General features: G+C 57.4%; 2 protein-coding genes across 18 annotated transcripts in view; one reads left to right on the top strand and one right to left on the bottom strand.

The window, feature by feature from the left end:
* Positions 1-3,140: 3,140 nt before the first annotated feature.
* On the top strand, positions 3,141-7,499 carry TMEM200B (transmembrane protein 200B). 3 transcript variants are annotated; one of them, XM_081145186.1, is made up of 2 exons: positions 3,141-3,509; positions 5,983-7,499. In XM_081145186.1, the coding sequence occupies exon 2, from the start codon at positions 6,003-6,005 to the stop codon at positions 6,918-6,920; it is 918 nt and encodes a 305-aa protein (XP_081001312.1). In that variant the 5' UTR covers positions 3,141-3,509; positions 5,983-6,002; the 3' UTR covers positions 6,921-7,499. The 3 variants fall into 3 exon arrangements, with proteins under 3 accessions (XP_081001312.1, XP_081001310.1, XP_081001311.1); XM_081145184.1 differs by lacking the exon at positions 3,141-3,509 and adding an exon at positions 3,980-4,057; XM_081145185.1 differs by lacking the exon at positions 3,141-3,509 and adding an exon at positions 4,838-5,470.
* A 239-nt stretch (positions 7,500-7,738) lies between these two features.
* The window catches only part of EPB41 (erythrocyte membrane protein band 4.1), a 138,391-nt gene continuing 131,476 nt past the window's right edge, over positions 7,739-14,653 (bottom strand). For 13 of the 15 annotated variants that reach the window (XM_081146167.1, XM_081146171.1, XM_081146158.1 and 10 more), the window contains 3 exons: positions 14,262-14,342; positions 11,301-11,405; positions 7,739-10,641 (listed from right to left, as the gene is read on the bottom strand). In XM_081146167.1, coding sequence (XP_081002293.1) covers positions 11,307-11,405; positions 14,262-14,342 — 180 coding nt within the window. In that variant the 3' untranslated portion in view covers positions 7,739-10,641; positions 11,301-11,306. The remainder of the gene's footprint in view (positions 10,642-11,300; positions 11,406-14,261; positions 14,343-14,653) is intronic. The other 2 variants (XM_081146160.1, XM_081146161.1) reach the window with 1 other exon arrangement.

The raw sequence follows: 14,653 nt of genomic DNA, 5'->3' as shown, positions 1-14,653 counted from the left end.
GCCAACCACTTACTGAATCAGCAACACCAGTCCTTGTGAGGGACAAATTGCAGAGGCAGGAGCTGTGAGGGAGTGCTGTGACATGCCCAAAGTCACCTAGGGAACACCTGAGCAGCATAATCAAAACTGGGACCCAGAGCCCTGGGGGAGTAGCTCAGCTGGTTAGAGCGTCCTCCCAATACTCCAAGGTCGTGAGTTTGATCCCTGGTGAGGGCATATACAAGAAGCAATCAATGAACGCATAAATGAGCGGCACAAATCTACGTGCCATGCTCTCTGCTCTGAACCAGCATCTGAACTCTCAGTTGAGGTCTCTCTAGTGGAGCCATGCTGGCACAGGGCTGTGTCCCTAGTGCTCCCAGGCAGCCCTGAGACAAGAATGGTTTTAGAAACCCCTGGGGCTCAAGCAGGAAATCCAGGGCAGCTTAGCCTGGTTGTTCCTAAAGTGGAGATGAGGGAAGGTGAATTTCCAGGCGGGTGTGCAGTGACATGCAGGAATGGCTTCTGGAGAGGACATGGAGCCTCAGGTAGACAGGGACATAAGGGCCACTGTGTCACATTCCCTACCTTCACAGAGAAGCTTGGGGGGAAATGCTGACCAGGTCCCTGGGGGACAACTCATACAGGCCCCTCCTTCAAAAGTGAGAGCCTGGGTCACACAGAGGCAAGGACAGATTCAGGAGGAAATCAGTGTCCCAATAGTGAGGTCACTCCTGCCCACACAAGCAGGCCCAGTGGACATCGCTCTGAAGAGTGGGAGGGCACTAAGCAGTTGAGCTGGGTGCCTGTGGGCAGGTTGGTGTGCCTCTCTGAACCAGTTTCCTTATCTGTAAACTAGGCATAACATTGACTTCCTAGAACTCTCAAGAGAATTAAAAGAGGCTGTATCTAGGACAGGGGACCCTTCTTTCCCCCACCACCCCAAATGACGCCAAGGAACGTTTCCACAGCCCCTAAACACTGTCCTCTGTGCCTGGAACCCCATGGTCAGAGGCGGGAGCAGCTGCTGGTAGGCATCCACTTTGTGCCAGATGCTAAACATGTGTATTTTTTTTTTAAATCCTCACCCCACGATATTTTCCCCATTGCTTTTCAGAGAGTAGAAGGGGGTAGAGAGAAACAGAGAGAGAAACATCAATGTGAGAGAGACACATGGATTGGTTGCCTCCCACTGGTGCACAGCCCAGGGCCAAGGATGGAGCCTGCAGCCGAGGTTCCTGCCCTTGGCCACCATTGAGCCCAGGACCCTTCAGTCCCGGGGCTGACGCTCTAACCACTGAGCCAAATCAGCCAGGGCTAAACGTGTATTCTTAATCTTCAAAACAACAATGGGGGGTAAATATGACACTCCTCCCTTTTTTTTTTTACAGATGGGGAAGCTGACTCTTCCTCCTGCTGTCTGAGTGGGGCCCAAGAGTGGAAATTAGGAGAGAGTCTGGGGGTGGGGGAGACACAGGCCAGTCTAGGGCCAGTTGTGGGCAGGCAACGGGCTGGGCACAGGGCTCTAGGGGTGAGCAAGACAGATGAGGGGGGAACACAGACGGGAAGCCGACTCAGTTCCCAAACACTGACCTCAGTTTGCCTGTGCGCAGGCTGCTCAGGGAAGGCTGTGTGAGGGTGTATAGTGAAGGGGTGGAGGAGGGGCCGACCTGGTGGGGGCACAGAGAAGGTGTGAAGGACGAGTAGGAGCCAAAGGGACGATCAGGGGAGGCCAGAGCGCAGAAGATTTGAGGGTGGAAACAAGTTCAGCTACCCGGGAAGGCGGAATGTGAGAGGGGCAGGGGCCAGTTGTGGAGATGAGAGGGATTTTAAACTCCATTTGGAACAATGAGGAGCCATTGAGGGTTTTAAGCAGGGAGTGGTGGGTTCAGATTCAATGCAGAGATGCTTGGGGCCCCTCGGCATAGCCCGTGGGCAGGACAGCGCCCTGGGGCAGGGAGAAGGTGGCTAATTCCAGGTTACACGAACAGGGTCCAGGGGCTTGGTGAATTCAATGGCAGGGGGAGAGGAAGGAGCCTAAAGTGACCCCTGGTGTGGTGGTGGTGGTGGTGGTGGGGAGCAGTGAGGCTCTTCACAGAGGGGGAGGGGCAGACAGGAGGGCAGGAACGGGCTCGGTCACTGGGCCCAGGAGACTTCCCGGAGGTGTCTGGCCGACAGTGAGGCTGGGTTTGCGGGCCCAGGCTGGAGGAGCCCCAACACTGGGGAGCCAGGGAGGGGGAAAGCTGGGAGGAGCAGGCAGGAAAAGCAAGTGGTAAACACCAGGACAGATGGAGTACCAAGGACAAGGGCAGCCAGACAGCCGGGCTTTGGCCTCCAGAGTTGGTGTCCCCAGGAAGGGCAGTGACTGAGGGCGCGGGAGAAAGGCTCTGTGAGGGCGGAGGCCGGGGCGCGGTGGGTCGGTGCGCGCGGGGTGGACGGAGCACGGGGTCGCCCTGGGGGTCTCGAGCGAAGGAGACGGCAGGAGCCAGGGGGCGGGAGGAGGCAGGAAGAAGGCTGCTGCCTCAGGGGCGCGCAGGCCACCGCCCAGGCGCGGAGCGGAGGGCGTTGTCCTCCCAGCTCAGGCCGCTGGAGCCTTCGGTCCCGCGCGGGTGGCCTCGCTCTCGGGCCGCAGGGGTGCAGCCTCGGGAGCCGAGGCTCAGCCTCACCCACTGTGGCCTCCTCTGGACGCCGGTACCTTCATGGTCGGTCCACCGAGGAGGCTCCGCTGCCAGGGGCGGCCGCGGTTGCTCCCGAAGATGCCTGGTCCCCGGGGGCTGGGAGAGGGGCGCCCAGGGGCGCCATCCCCAGTTCCCTCGACCGAGCCGGAGGCCGGGAGCCTGCGTTCGAGGCCTAGGTCGGCCGTGTGGCCTCGGGACCCCGCTCGGCCACGCGAGGGGAGGTGGGGCGGCGCGGGCGGAAGACTTCCCCAGTTCCCCGCCCGCGCCGGGGCGCACAGCCGGGTCTCATTACCTCCCCTCCCCCTCCCCTCGCGCCCGCGTGCCGGGGGGTCTCCGCGGCGGGGGGAGGGGCGCGTTCTAATCAATCCCAGGCCGGAAATTCCTCCCGAGGGGCCCAGCGGGGCTGCGGGAGGGAGGCGGGGGCCGGGCGCGGAACCTGGCGGCCCTCCCGCGCTCCCCTCCTCTGAGCCCGCCCCCCGCATCATGGAAACTGGGCGGCCAGCCGACCCCCGCGCTCGGCTCCACATTCTTGCCTCTGGGGGCGGGCGGGGCACAAAAGCCAGGCCGCCCCCTTCAGGCCCATCCGCCCGGGCTCCGGGGCCCTCGGTGTCCTTCGGCTTCGGGACCAGCACCACTCCCCCCGCCCCCAGGCTGGACGCATCTTCTCAGGGGGGTTAGGGAGGCCCAGCAGAACCCGCGACACCCCATTAGATTCCCTCAGCTCTGGGGACCGGGACCGTCCCCACTGCCGCCCCCTCTCGGTGATTACTATTCGCTGAGCGCGCGCAGGGGTGTCCACCCCGCCCTCGCCGCCGGAGGATGCGAGGCAGACACCATAAGCCCATTTTACAGGTGAAGGCAGTGAGGTTCAGATGGAGGGACGGCTGGCGAAGCAGGAGCTCGGGCCGCCTCCTCCGGGCAGCTCCCCGGACGGCGCTGGGCATCAGGGGCTCTCAGGCGCCCCCGGGGAACCCTCTCCCGGGCGCCTGGACTGAGGGGTTCAGAGAGGCGCGGGAGGGCGGGCGGCCTTCGGGTCCCGTCCGCACGCTCAGACTGCGGGGCTGGGCAGGGGCTCTGAGGCTCGGCCTCAGTTTCCCCACGTGGGAAGAGGGCGCCGTCCTAGGTCTTTGCGAACGACGTAAGCGGGGAACTCGGGGCCGGCCCTCCGGGTCACCAGGCTTACCTGCGACCCTCAGACCTGAGTCGTCGCTTTCTTCCGGCGGCGGGGCCTGGCGGGGCTCGGGCCAGACTGTCCCCCGGGCTCCGGGGGGGCGGGGCCGGGGCGGCGCGGGGCGGGGTGGGGGCGGGACCCGGGGCCCAGATTCCGCGGAGACCGTGGCAGTGCCGCGAGCATCGGCGCGCGGGCTCGGACCGGGACCCACCGGGCGCGGCGGCGCCAGGTGAGCAAAACTAGGGTCCCGGGGCTTACCCCCCACTTTTCCTAACTTTTTGTTTGGCTCCTCGCTCCGGAAAGGCCCCGGGAGGGTGTCGGGAGCCCGGTGCTCCCTTTCTCCGGGACCGAAGCGTGGGCGCGAGCGGAGGCGGGATTTCTGAGCGCCCAGCAGCTTCCCGCGACCTGGGACCTTCGGTTTGTGTCTCCCAGTTGTGGCCTCGCTGAGCTCCCCAGCGTCGGCTCACGCCTCCAGAGCCTCGGGGTCTCGGAGCGTGTCCCCGTCTCTCTGCGCGCCCCCGACTCCCTCCCCTCGGGCGCGCCGGGGCTCCGGAGTGACCTTTCCCGAGTAGGGACCGGGTCCCGGCTCTGACTTGGGGCGGGGTGGTCACTTCTCTGGCCCGGGGCTGGGGAGAGGGCCTCCCACTCAGACACAAGTGGGTAACGCGCCTCGCCTCCTGCCGGACGCCCCGTGGCTGGACCGAGAAGTGCCCAGCGCCGAGCTAGGTCCCGAGGCCGGGCGTCGGGTGCTGCTGGAGCCCCCGCCCCGTACGGCGGGGTGACGGGCGGGCTCCTCTCTTGGCCGCAGTTCCCATCGATGAAAAGCAGGCAGTGGGCGCGGCAGACGCCGCCACTCCACGCTAGGCCCTGGACTTCCAGTCCTTTCCGGGGCAGGGACGGGTGTCCTGCTTTGCGTTGGGGGTGCGGATGGGGAGCGGGTAGGGTAGCAAGGCCTCCTCCCTGGGGCCGCGGGGCGGGTTCCAGCGCTGGAGCTGTTTAGAAACCAGACTGGGGCTGTGAGGACGCACGGCGGGACCGCGAGGTCCTCACCCTCCTCTCCTGCGGCCCGGGGCACCCTGGGCTGGCGCCCCACTTCTCCCTCCCGTGGGGGCCACACCACACGCAGCCCGGTCACTCCCGCCCCGGCCCGAATCCAGCCCCCAGGCCGCGGGCAGGGCTGGACCGGCCGCGCGGCCGGGACCCCGGTGCTGCACCGGCCGGGCCGCGGGCCACCGAAGCCTCCGGCGGAGGAGGCCGGAAAGGAGGCCAGGCGGCGGGAAAGGGGGATGATTCATCCCGAGGAGCCCGAATTGGAAACGCTGCAACCTGGAAACAGCCTCGTCCGGACCGAGGGGAGCGCCAGCAGGGGAGCCCACCGCACAGGGCCCCGGGTGCAGCCCCGCAGCCCCTGCCTCCCGCCCGCCGCACCCTGACTGCTGGGGGAGGGGGCGGCCTCTTCCGCGAGGAGTTTGAGTAAATCCTGGGCAAAGTCTGCCGCTGGTCGTGGTTCGAGCGGTCTTCCCGGAGTCTTGCTCGAGTCTCTCCTGCTGCAGCTTCAGTGCTGACTGAGGAGGTCTGGAAGGAGGAGGGGACGGGCAGGAAGAGGCTGGAGTCAGTGACACCCCCTCCTTCTTACGCTGCGGTATGTGAAGCGCAGCAGGGGAAGTGGGGCCAGAGCGCGACTCCAGCGGCCCGGGCGGTCCTGCCCCCTCCCCCGCCTTTACTACGGCGCTGCCACGTGCGGGGGCGAGGTCGCGCCCGGGCGGGACTTACCCTGGAGACACCTCTGCCGGGGCGCCCACACCTCCCGAGGCCCGGGACCCCACGGGCTGGAGAAGAGGGCGTCGGCGGCCGGAGCCCCGCAGCCCAGGATGCGCCAGGGAACAGCCGGCGCCCCCCTCCCTCCTCTCCGCCCGCAGGCGCGGCCAACTCGGGCTTCTGCCGCGCGGCCCTGGCTCCGAGCACCGCTGCGGAAAACCGGAGTGGGGGCGGCTCCCCGCCTGGCAGCCCGGGAAAATCCGGGGGTGGCCGCCGGGGATCTCCAAGCGTCCCTGGCGAGGCAGCCGGATCTCCCCTCCCGGATTTGTGTCCCCAGCCTGGCGCTCCGACCCTAGACCCGTCGGTTCAGCCCCTGCCTCCCGCTTCTCTCTGCAGAGCGCCCAGACGACGGCGAGATGACGGCCGGGAGTCCCGGAGACCGCGCGGAGGTGCGGAGGAGCCCCGAGGGCCGCGTGTCCCGCCTGGGCCGCCGCCTGGGCCGCCGCCGGCGCCCGCGCTCCCCTCCCGAGCCTCTGCGGGTGCGGGCGCGGCTGCGGCTGCGCTCCCCGTCGGGGGCGTTCGCGGCGCTGGGGGCGCTCGTGGTACTGGTGGGCATGGGCATCGCGGTGGCCGGCTACTGGCCGCACCGTGCCGGGGCCCCGGGGTCGCGAGCTGCCAATGCGAGCGCTCCCCCGGTGAGCGAGCTGCGACGCGAGGGTCGCGGTGCCGGCCGGGCTCACGGCCCGCACGAGCGGATGCGGCTCCTTGGGCCCGTGGTCATGGGCGTCGGCCTCTTCGTGTTCATCTGCGCCAACACGCTGCTCTACGAGAACCGCGACTTGGAGACGAGACGGCTTCGCGAGGGGGTGCTGCGGGACCAGGCGCTCCGGCCCCCCGACGGCCCAGGCTGGGACTGCGCCCTCCTCCCCAGCCCCGGGACGCCCCGAGCCATAGGCTGTGTGGAACCAGAGAGTTGGGACTTGTCCCCGCGTCGGGGCACCTCCCCTGTCCCCTCAGTGCGGAGTCTGCGTTCAGAACCTGCTAATCCCCGCTTGGGGTTACCTGCCCTGCTCAACAGTTATCCGCTGAAGGGCCCGGGGCTACCTCCACCTTGGGGTCCAGGGACTCAGACTGGCCATGTGATAATCACCGTGCAGCCCTCCGGGCCCTGCATTGAACACTCCAAGTCTCTGGATCTGGGCCTTGGAGAGCTCCTGCTCGGTGCGCCCGCGGCTCGGGACTGTGCTCACCGGAGCTGGCCGCGGCTGGACCGCCTCAGTCTGGAGGGTTATGCCAAGTTGGGAGAAGGAGGGGACTTGGGGGCTCAGGTCTGAGGAGCAGGGGACAGCCTGCTGTGAGGCTGCAGCGTGGACCGCGGCAACTGGCCCAGGAGTCCCAATGTCTAGTAGATGCTTCAGTCACACCCCAGACCGGGGAATGGATGCTCTGGCCCCCGCAGCGGCTAAGGCGTCCTGACTTGCATGTCAGCAGAGAAATGCCAACTGCACAAGGATTCAATAAGCTGGAAGGCGTTTGTGTGGATTCTGGAGACCAGCATGACGGCCTCAGGAATTCCTTCAGCCTCCAAAGTGGCCTTAGCCCTGAGCAGGCACCTGAGGAGGCTGGCGGTCCAGGCCGGGTGAGTGGGAGATGTACCCGGTGTCTTGGCAAACCCAAGTGGTGGGCAAGGACCCCTAAGACTTGGAAGGTAGGTTGAGATGTTACAGGTTGGGACAGGCTCCCTCCACGGTGGCTCTGGTGATGGGCTTGGGCCTCCAGAAAGATGGGCAGTGGGGTGCAGTTGAGACCCTTCCCTGCCAGCGGGGACGGGGACAGCCTTTGACGTCCACCGCAAGCCCCTTCTCCTCGGCCACGCGGGGTCTGTCCTCCCAGGGCCACGCTACTGCCACTGCCTTCATCTGAGGGCCTGGCCCGCCCCGCCCCACAGGTCTGAGAAGCCCGTCTCTCCTCCGTCCTGGTCTATGCTGCAGACTCTCCCTTCAGCTGGCAAAAAGGATTTGCCAGTTCTCAGAAATCCTTTTATACAACATTGAAGCTACATTTTGGCCAATGTGGGTAGCTTACTTTTTAGCAAAAGGGGAAGAGAACTTTAAAAGCTGATCAATCCTCACAGATTCAGTCTTTTTTTTTTAAGTTTATTGAAAAATGCAGTACAAGAAGCAAGACCAAACACGTATCTAAACACTACAACCACTTCTCTTACTACAAAAGGCCAAAACAGCAGACCTAATTATTGCCTATTTAATCTAAGGATTTTGCCAATTTGATTCTGCTGCCATAGTTCCTATTTTGTCAAGAAATGTAAACAACTACTTGATATGATTCATAATTTTTTAAAATTTTACAAAGCTCCTTCATTTTTGTCACCAAAATAATACATTTGAGAGAGATTTGTAAAACCACCAGCCTGGGGCTGAGATCTTGGGCAGATATTTCCTATGAGCATTCCTTGGTGTTGGGAAGGCCATAGCTCTGGCTCCATTTCCCAAGGTGGACTGTTGTCCCCTCCTCCTCAGCTGCCGTGCAGAACACGGGGGGGTGGGCTGGGAAGAGGGGCAAAGATGCCCTGACCGGTCCCTGCAGCCAGGCTCTGTGGGCCCTCAGCTTATAAATGCAGGTCCAGCGTGGTGGGTGGGTGGGTGGCAGAGACCTCATGTGGCTTGGAGGAAGTCTTTATTTCTCAAGTGAAATAAAAATAAAATTGCAGTGAGAGTTGTTACTGTGATGTGTCTGAGTCACTTTAGGAAAACTGCTGCCAAGTCCCTCCCCTCTTCATTTCCACCTGGACAGAGTCTGCTTTTCTTCATGCGCGCGCACACACACACACATGCACACACACACAACTGCAGGAAGAAAAAAATCCAAACTATTGCCAAACCCCAAGATCTGTTACCAGAGAGGGAGGAGAGGGAAGGAGGCTTGGAAGGACACCCCTCTTGCTAGCTTGTCCAAATCATGATTTCTCGGTGCTAGAAGGGCATCATAGATTTTCTGGTCCAATTTATAGACAACGAAGCAGTGAGGAGAAGTGTACGGAGTTGGTGACAGAGCTGAAGGAAAGGTTAGGCCGCCTGATTCATGGTCCTGTGCTCTGAAAGCTGCCACACTGGTCTGAATGGCACAGGATATCCAGTCTGCCAGATTTCTAATGCACTGCTATGCCCTCTTCCTCTCCCCCACCCTCTTCATTCCACAGGTTACAGCTTTGGGGGCCATGGTGGCTTTCAGGAGGACATCTGGCCACTGGGAATTGAGCTCATATTATATGGTTGCTGGATATGAGCTAGACGTCTAACTTCAGCACCACCCAGGCTTGGGGACCAACCATGAAGTCCCACCATTTACCCTATGCCCATAGGCCTAAGTCTGTTCCTGAGACAGGACAGCCTCCCCAAGCCTGTCACACAACCCACCTGAGCTCTTCCTGTGCCTCCCTAGAGAGCTGCCTGTTGGTTAGTAATAATTCCACCTAACTACTTAAAAAAAAATGCATACACTTGTCAGTTCAAACCAACTGAGTCTATCTAAACAAAACGCAGCCAGCAGAGACTGGACACATGCCACTGGCTCCCACCGTGGGAGCAGAGGAGTCGGACTTCTCTCTTGCTCACTGCCCTTGAGCTCCCAGTGATTGTGGACTCCAACCCACCGTCTGTCTCATGAATTCACTCTGTCCTAGAATTAGGCAGATGTTTGTGGGAAGCAAGCTAGAAGATTAGAGAAGCCCCACTGAATAAAAATGCCCCCGAATCCATACCAGGAATGGTGGAATTGGGACATCAGTCCTCATTTTCAAACCAAAACAAAAGAACCCAAATCTACCATAAAAATCAAGCTACAAAACCTGGCAGACCTCAGATGGCGAGTGGAAAGGAGTAGAGCTGGTACATGTACCCCCTGGCATGTGGGGTCTTGTTTGCTCCAGAAGGGTGTTTGCAGGCGGGTGTTGGTGGGAAGAAGACAGGCAAGGAACACAGCCTCCTTCTAAGTCACATTCCCTATCATCCCGGGATTACAGAAGAGGCCCAGGAATGGTCACCTGGAAGTACTTCTTAGCAGGCTCTGACCGAGGTAAACCCCACCATTCCCCTGTGTGAGGTGCACATTTCCAGAACTAGAAAACCTTTCACAAACTTCATTCATTTCCTTTGCCCAAAACACCACTAAAAATGTGCCATTAGTGCTTTCAGCCAAAAGTGCCTATTTTTCTGTGAGTTTTGCTCTCCTGAGATGGGAGGTGGAGGGAGCACTTAGCAGAGCCATTGCTTCTGATGAGGTAAAAGGGGAGGGAGGACAGGAAGGTGAAGGCCACGGATCTGTTAAAACATTCACAGTATTAGATATAGCTGAGCAACTTCTTATATCTTTGATCTAAAGAAGCTCCAAAAAGAAAGAACAGGAGGGAGGAAGGAAAAGGAAACACTACATTCTTTGCAGAGGTCTCTGCCTCACCCAAACCACCCCCCACAAAGGGACAGGGACACTTTTCTGGGGTCTGTGAGTCAGGGCTGCACCCTGCCTGACATTCTGGTAAAGTTACGTCATTGGTTCTGAGAAAGGGCTGGTTTCTAAAGTTTCTGCTGTCATCCAAAGGGTACAAAACTAGGGGAGAGCAGGACAGCCCCATTAAGCTGGCTTTGGCCCCCAACACAGCTGACAGAGTCTTTGGAGGTTTTCCAGAAGAATTCTGTGGACCCTGTCAGTGTCTGGGTTGGAAATAAATGGGGAGAGGCTAGGTTGAAGGGGTTACAAACCACCCCATAAAAAAAACCCAAAAAGCTCTTTAAAAACAGTCCATAGAGTGAAAAGTTGTAACAGTTCTGGTATCACAATATAGAAAAAGGTATTCAAAAGGTCAGTGATCTCTAGAAGACTCTGTTGGTATAAACTCCAAATAGAAAATGAAATTAATTTTCTGGTGGTTTAGAATAATCTTGAAAGTCTGAAGTCTGGCTATTACAGGTTAGCTTCTTTATCATTTCTCTGGTTTTCTCTTGGATGGGAGACAGGCAGGGAGTCGGGGGTAAACGATTCCTAGGAGAAAGAAAAGCAAAGTCGATAAATCCTGCAAAGGAGACTTACTCAGTTCCATTACCAAGTTCTTGTGGCCACAAGTAATAATCAGGGCCTGAGCGGTTTTACAGGGTCCAGTCCTGACTGGGGATTGATGGCATCTTCAATTTAGGCATGAATTTATCAGGATCCCTGTCTTCCAAAAAGCAGCTACCCTGCTCCCAATTCTCTACTCTGCTGCAAGAACTTGAGCCATTTCTTCCCTGTCCCCCAACCCCTCTGTTTCCAGATAGCTTGGCCCTGCTTTTCTTGGTTTTGGTCTCTGGCCCTTCTCTGTGACAGCAGAGAGCAGAGCAGCAGAGAGAACGGGAAGGTGGGTGAGGTGGAGAAGCAGGAGGCTGCATGAAGTTCAGGAGGTGGGTGGGGGTTTGCATCTACATTTGGGGTATCTCCTTCAGCCCATCACTGCTGGCACTGCTAAGGGCTGGAGGACACAGAGACCTAGCTCTTTTAGTTGGAGCCAAATACTTAATAACCTCCTATGTAGCCCTCGTCAACCTCTCCCCTGCCTTCACTGAACCAGCTCCAGGGTGGACACCTCTGGGGGCTGGTTCCCTGAGTGGCCAGTGCTCGAGGCTAGGATAGGGAGCACCCTCCACCGCAGCAACAGCAGCCCCTACCTGAGCTCATTCCTCAGAGATTTCAGTCTCCTGGTGGACGACCACCTTGGTCACTGACATGTCTGGGTGCTGCTCCTTTGCCTCCTTGATGGCCTGCACAAGGACCTGAGAAAGACAGGAAGCACACCCATCAGGCAGAAAGCAGTCTGGCTAATGAAGTAAGGCAGGGTCACAGGACAGCATTTTTCTGGCAAATTCCATCCTGTCTGCAGTACTGGGACAGCATTTATGGGCCCAGCACGCTTCCGCTGCGCAACTCTGCTACCCATCTGGGGCAGCATTTAGGCTAAACCAAGCTGACAATGACCTTATCCACTCTATCCTGCACAGGGAGGCTCCTGGACTAAAAACACAGAGACAGAGAAGGTTAGAACTTTTTTAAGGAACCAGAGAGGGAGTTCAGGGGCGATGTCTGCACCTGCCGGGTGGGTCTGGGAGGATCCATTCAGAAGTGAGTCTAAGGACAAAGCAAAATCTGTGTTCAACAAATGGTATCTGGGAAGTTCAGAACAGGAGAGGAAACTAAAGCAGCATGCTGCAAAAAGGAAGAGATGTCTTTGACAAAAGCAGGGAGAAGAAAGAAGAGTGGGAGGGCCTATTACATGTCATGCACTAGCCTAACCACATTACTTATTACTATATAGTTAATCTCCACTAGTTATTATGTAGTTAATGAATGAGGGTAGAACCATTATTTCCCTTTCATAAAGGAGGAATCAGATTCAGTGGTTAACTAAAGTGCTTAATGTTTCACAGCTAGTAAGTAATGCAACAGGGGTTTTAACTTTAGTCCATTGGACTTTCTACCATACTGTCTTTTAGATTTGGGAGGGGGCTGATTTAGCATCTGGAGGGGTCTTGATCATTTTAGATAAGCCAGAGAGAGCAGAGGGAAAGTAGAGTGATGAAGCTACTACTCTCCTTGGGCTGCAAGTCTCTGAGCCTCTAGCTCAGAGCACCCCAAGGTGCTGCAGCCCTTGGAGGCTGGTAGCACAGCAATTCTCACAGATAGCTCTCCCCACCCTCCCACCCTCCATTAAAAAGAACTCTAGCTGCCCTGGCCAGTGTGGCTCAGTTGGCTGAGCACTGTCCCATGCACCAAAAGGTCACAGGCTCGATTCCTGGTCAAGGCACATACTAGGGGTTCGGGCTTGATCCCCAGTAGGGGATTGCAGGTGTGCATGCAGGAGGCAGCAGGTCGATGCTTTTCTCTCTCCTGCCCCCTCTCCACTCTCTAAAAATCAATGAAATTATTTTAAAAGAAGAAGTAGAACCATCCCTAAGATAGACATGAGGGACGGGCGAAGAAAGGAAATCCCTCTTTTGGTCTCTTGACTCCACAAAAGCCATTCTTGGAACGACCACCACTACAGGCCCCTGCGCATCCTCCCTGATCTCTTTTTGCCCAACTCGCCTGCTTGTGCTTCAGGACCCTCTTTGGTTACTCTGGCCTTCACCTCTCTCTCTATGAAACCCTGCAACCCACAATGTCTCCTGAACAGTCCTTCTTAAAGTGCTCCCCTCCCCCTACCCAGAGAGCACCACACCTTATCCCTTGTGTGCAGCCCTCAGTACCTAGAGAACTGCGGGACACTGAGCATCTGAGCTGTCAAGTGTGCTTGTCCCTTTGTCACAACAACCCTGAAAAAAATCTCTGATTATCTTTATTCTATAGATGGTGAAACTATACCTGAGAAGTAAAATCACTTGTTCAAAGGCATACAACCAGTGGGCTACAGAGTCAGGATTCAACCCAGATCTGTCTCACTCCAAACCCCACACACGTTCCCAGCCCACAGCTCTTGCTGTCCAACACTGACTGAGCATGTGGTGGGGGCCCAGAGCACACCAGACTGAGGAAGGGGGTGCAGGCAGCGATGCAGCAGGATCCACTGAGCTGGGACAGACAGGCTGCAGGCCTCTCACTTGGGCTGAGCAGCCTGTTGCTGGGACCCTGAGCCCGGCTTTCTTAGCTGCAAGTCTCAACCCTGCTACCAAGGGAGCTGCCAGCACTGCAGCTCAGGTTTTCTTTCTCTTGCGTTTAAGGCACTCAGCATATCAGCACAAAGGCCACAGAATTTTTGCTCCAGCGCTCCTGTGCTCCTGTCAATGATTCCAGAGCATCTGCACGCAGTGTCTTCCGCCCCCACGTCTCTGCAGTTACTGTTCTAACCTCACTGGCAGAGAACTGGGAACATTAATCCTGACCTTATTATTTGCTAATTGCTTGTAGCACACAATTAGCACCTAATTAACATAAAAACATAGAACTTAGCTCTCAGGAGGGCCCAGAAATGATCTAGATCAATGTACTCTTTTAGGAGAAGAAAAAAAGAATCAGAGCTGAAGTGATTTGCCCAAGGCCCAAGTGAGTGACTGATGGATCAAGGACAGAAATCAAGTCTGGTCTATGTCTCTCTAGTTGTCTCCTGAGCTCTGACAGCCCTGAGAGTAGAGGCATGCCTTCCTTTTGCTTTGATACCACCTACTGTCCCTAGCACAGGCTTACATACTCGATATCCCCCAAATAGCAACAGCTCCAGTTACTTGGAGCCCACCGTGTGCCACACACTGTACATCCGTCTCTCACTTCAGTCTCACAACAACCTTGATGTGTGATGTGTGTAAAATGCCCACCTTATAGATGAGGAAGCAGAAGCCTGGGGGGTTAAGAGCTAGGATATGGCAAGACCTAGGATTTAAACCAGGTGTTTTGAGTCTAAAGTCTTCCTATTCCTATTCCTTCCTATTTCTTCCTATTCCACTTCCCTGCCTCCCCAGTTCACAGCCCCCATCCCACAGGCCTCTGTGATCTGATTTCCTTCATCTTTCTTCTTGAGTAAGAATTAGAGTAGCCAAGGGGGCTCTTTGGAGGTGAAGCTGGCAGAGGTATCTTTTGCGTCCATCAATGTTCCTGCCCAGGGACTCCTCCCATGCCCAGAATCTACTCAGCATTCCCACCTGATCATGGTCAATATCGGCATCTCCCGTGATCACAATTCTCTTTTCAATCCGGGTCTCTGATATCCCACCTTTTACAGTCTGAAACCAAAGGGAGGTGGTCATATGAGAAAGAAAGAAAAAACAGCAAGAGATTATTCTGAAAGCTCCACTCCAAATTTTAATCTGCCGCTGGGTACTGGATAGGACAGTTTCTCACCTACTTGTCCAAAACCTTGGCTGGACCTGCTAAATAAACATACCTCTATCCCCTTGGATTGCTAAAATCTTCAATAAGTTAAACAGAAAGTCATAATCTCTATTTACTTTTCCCCTTTTCTACCTCCCAAACACCACAGAAGTTCAGTGAGTAAACAAAACAGATAAATATATTTTGTTTTTTCTTCACTTGT

This window comes from Miniopterus schreibersii (assembly GCF_964146895.1).
Source record: "Miniopterus schreibersii genome assembly, chromosome: 8".
NCBI lineage: Eukaryota > Metazoa > Chordata > Mammalia > Chiroptera > Miniopteridae > Miniopterus > Miniopterus schreibersii.
Note: the sequence above shows the minus strand (reverse complement) of the source record. Positions and strands in the feature narration are given on the sequence as shown.

Coding starts and splice junctions, on each gene's coding strand:
- TMEM200B (XM_081145186.1), top strand. CDS start 6,003: ATGACGGCCGGGAGTCCCGGAGACCGCGCGGAGGTGCGGAGGAGCCCC.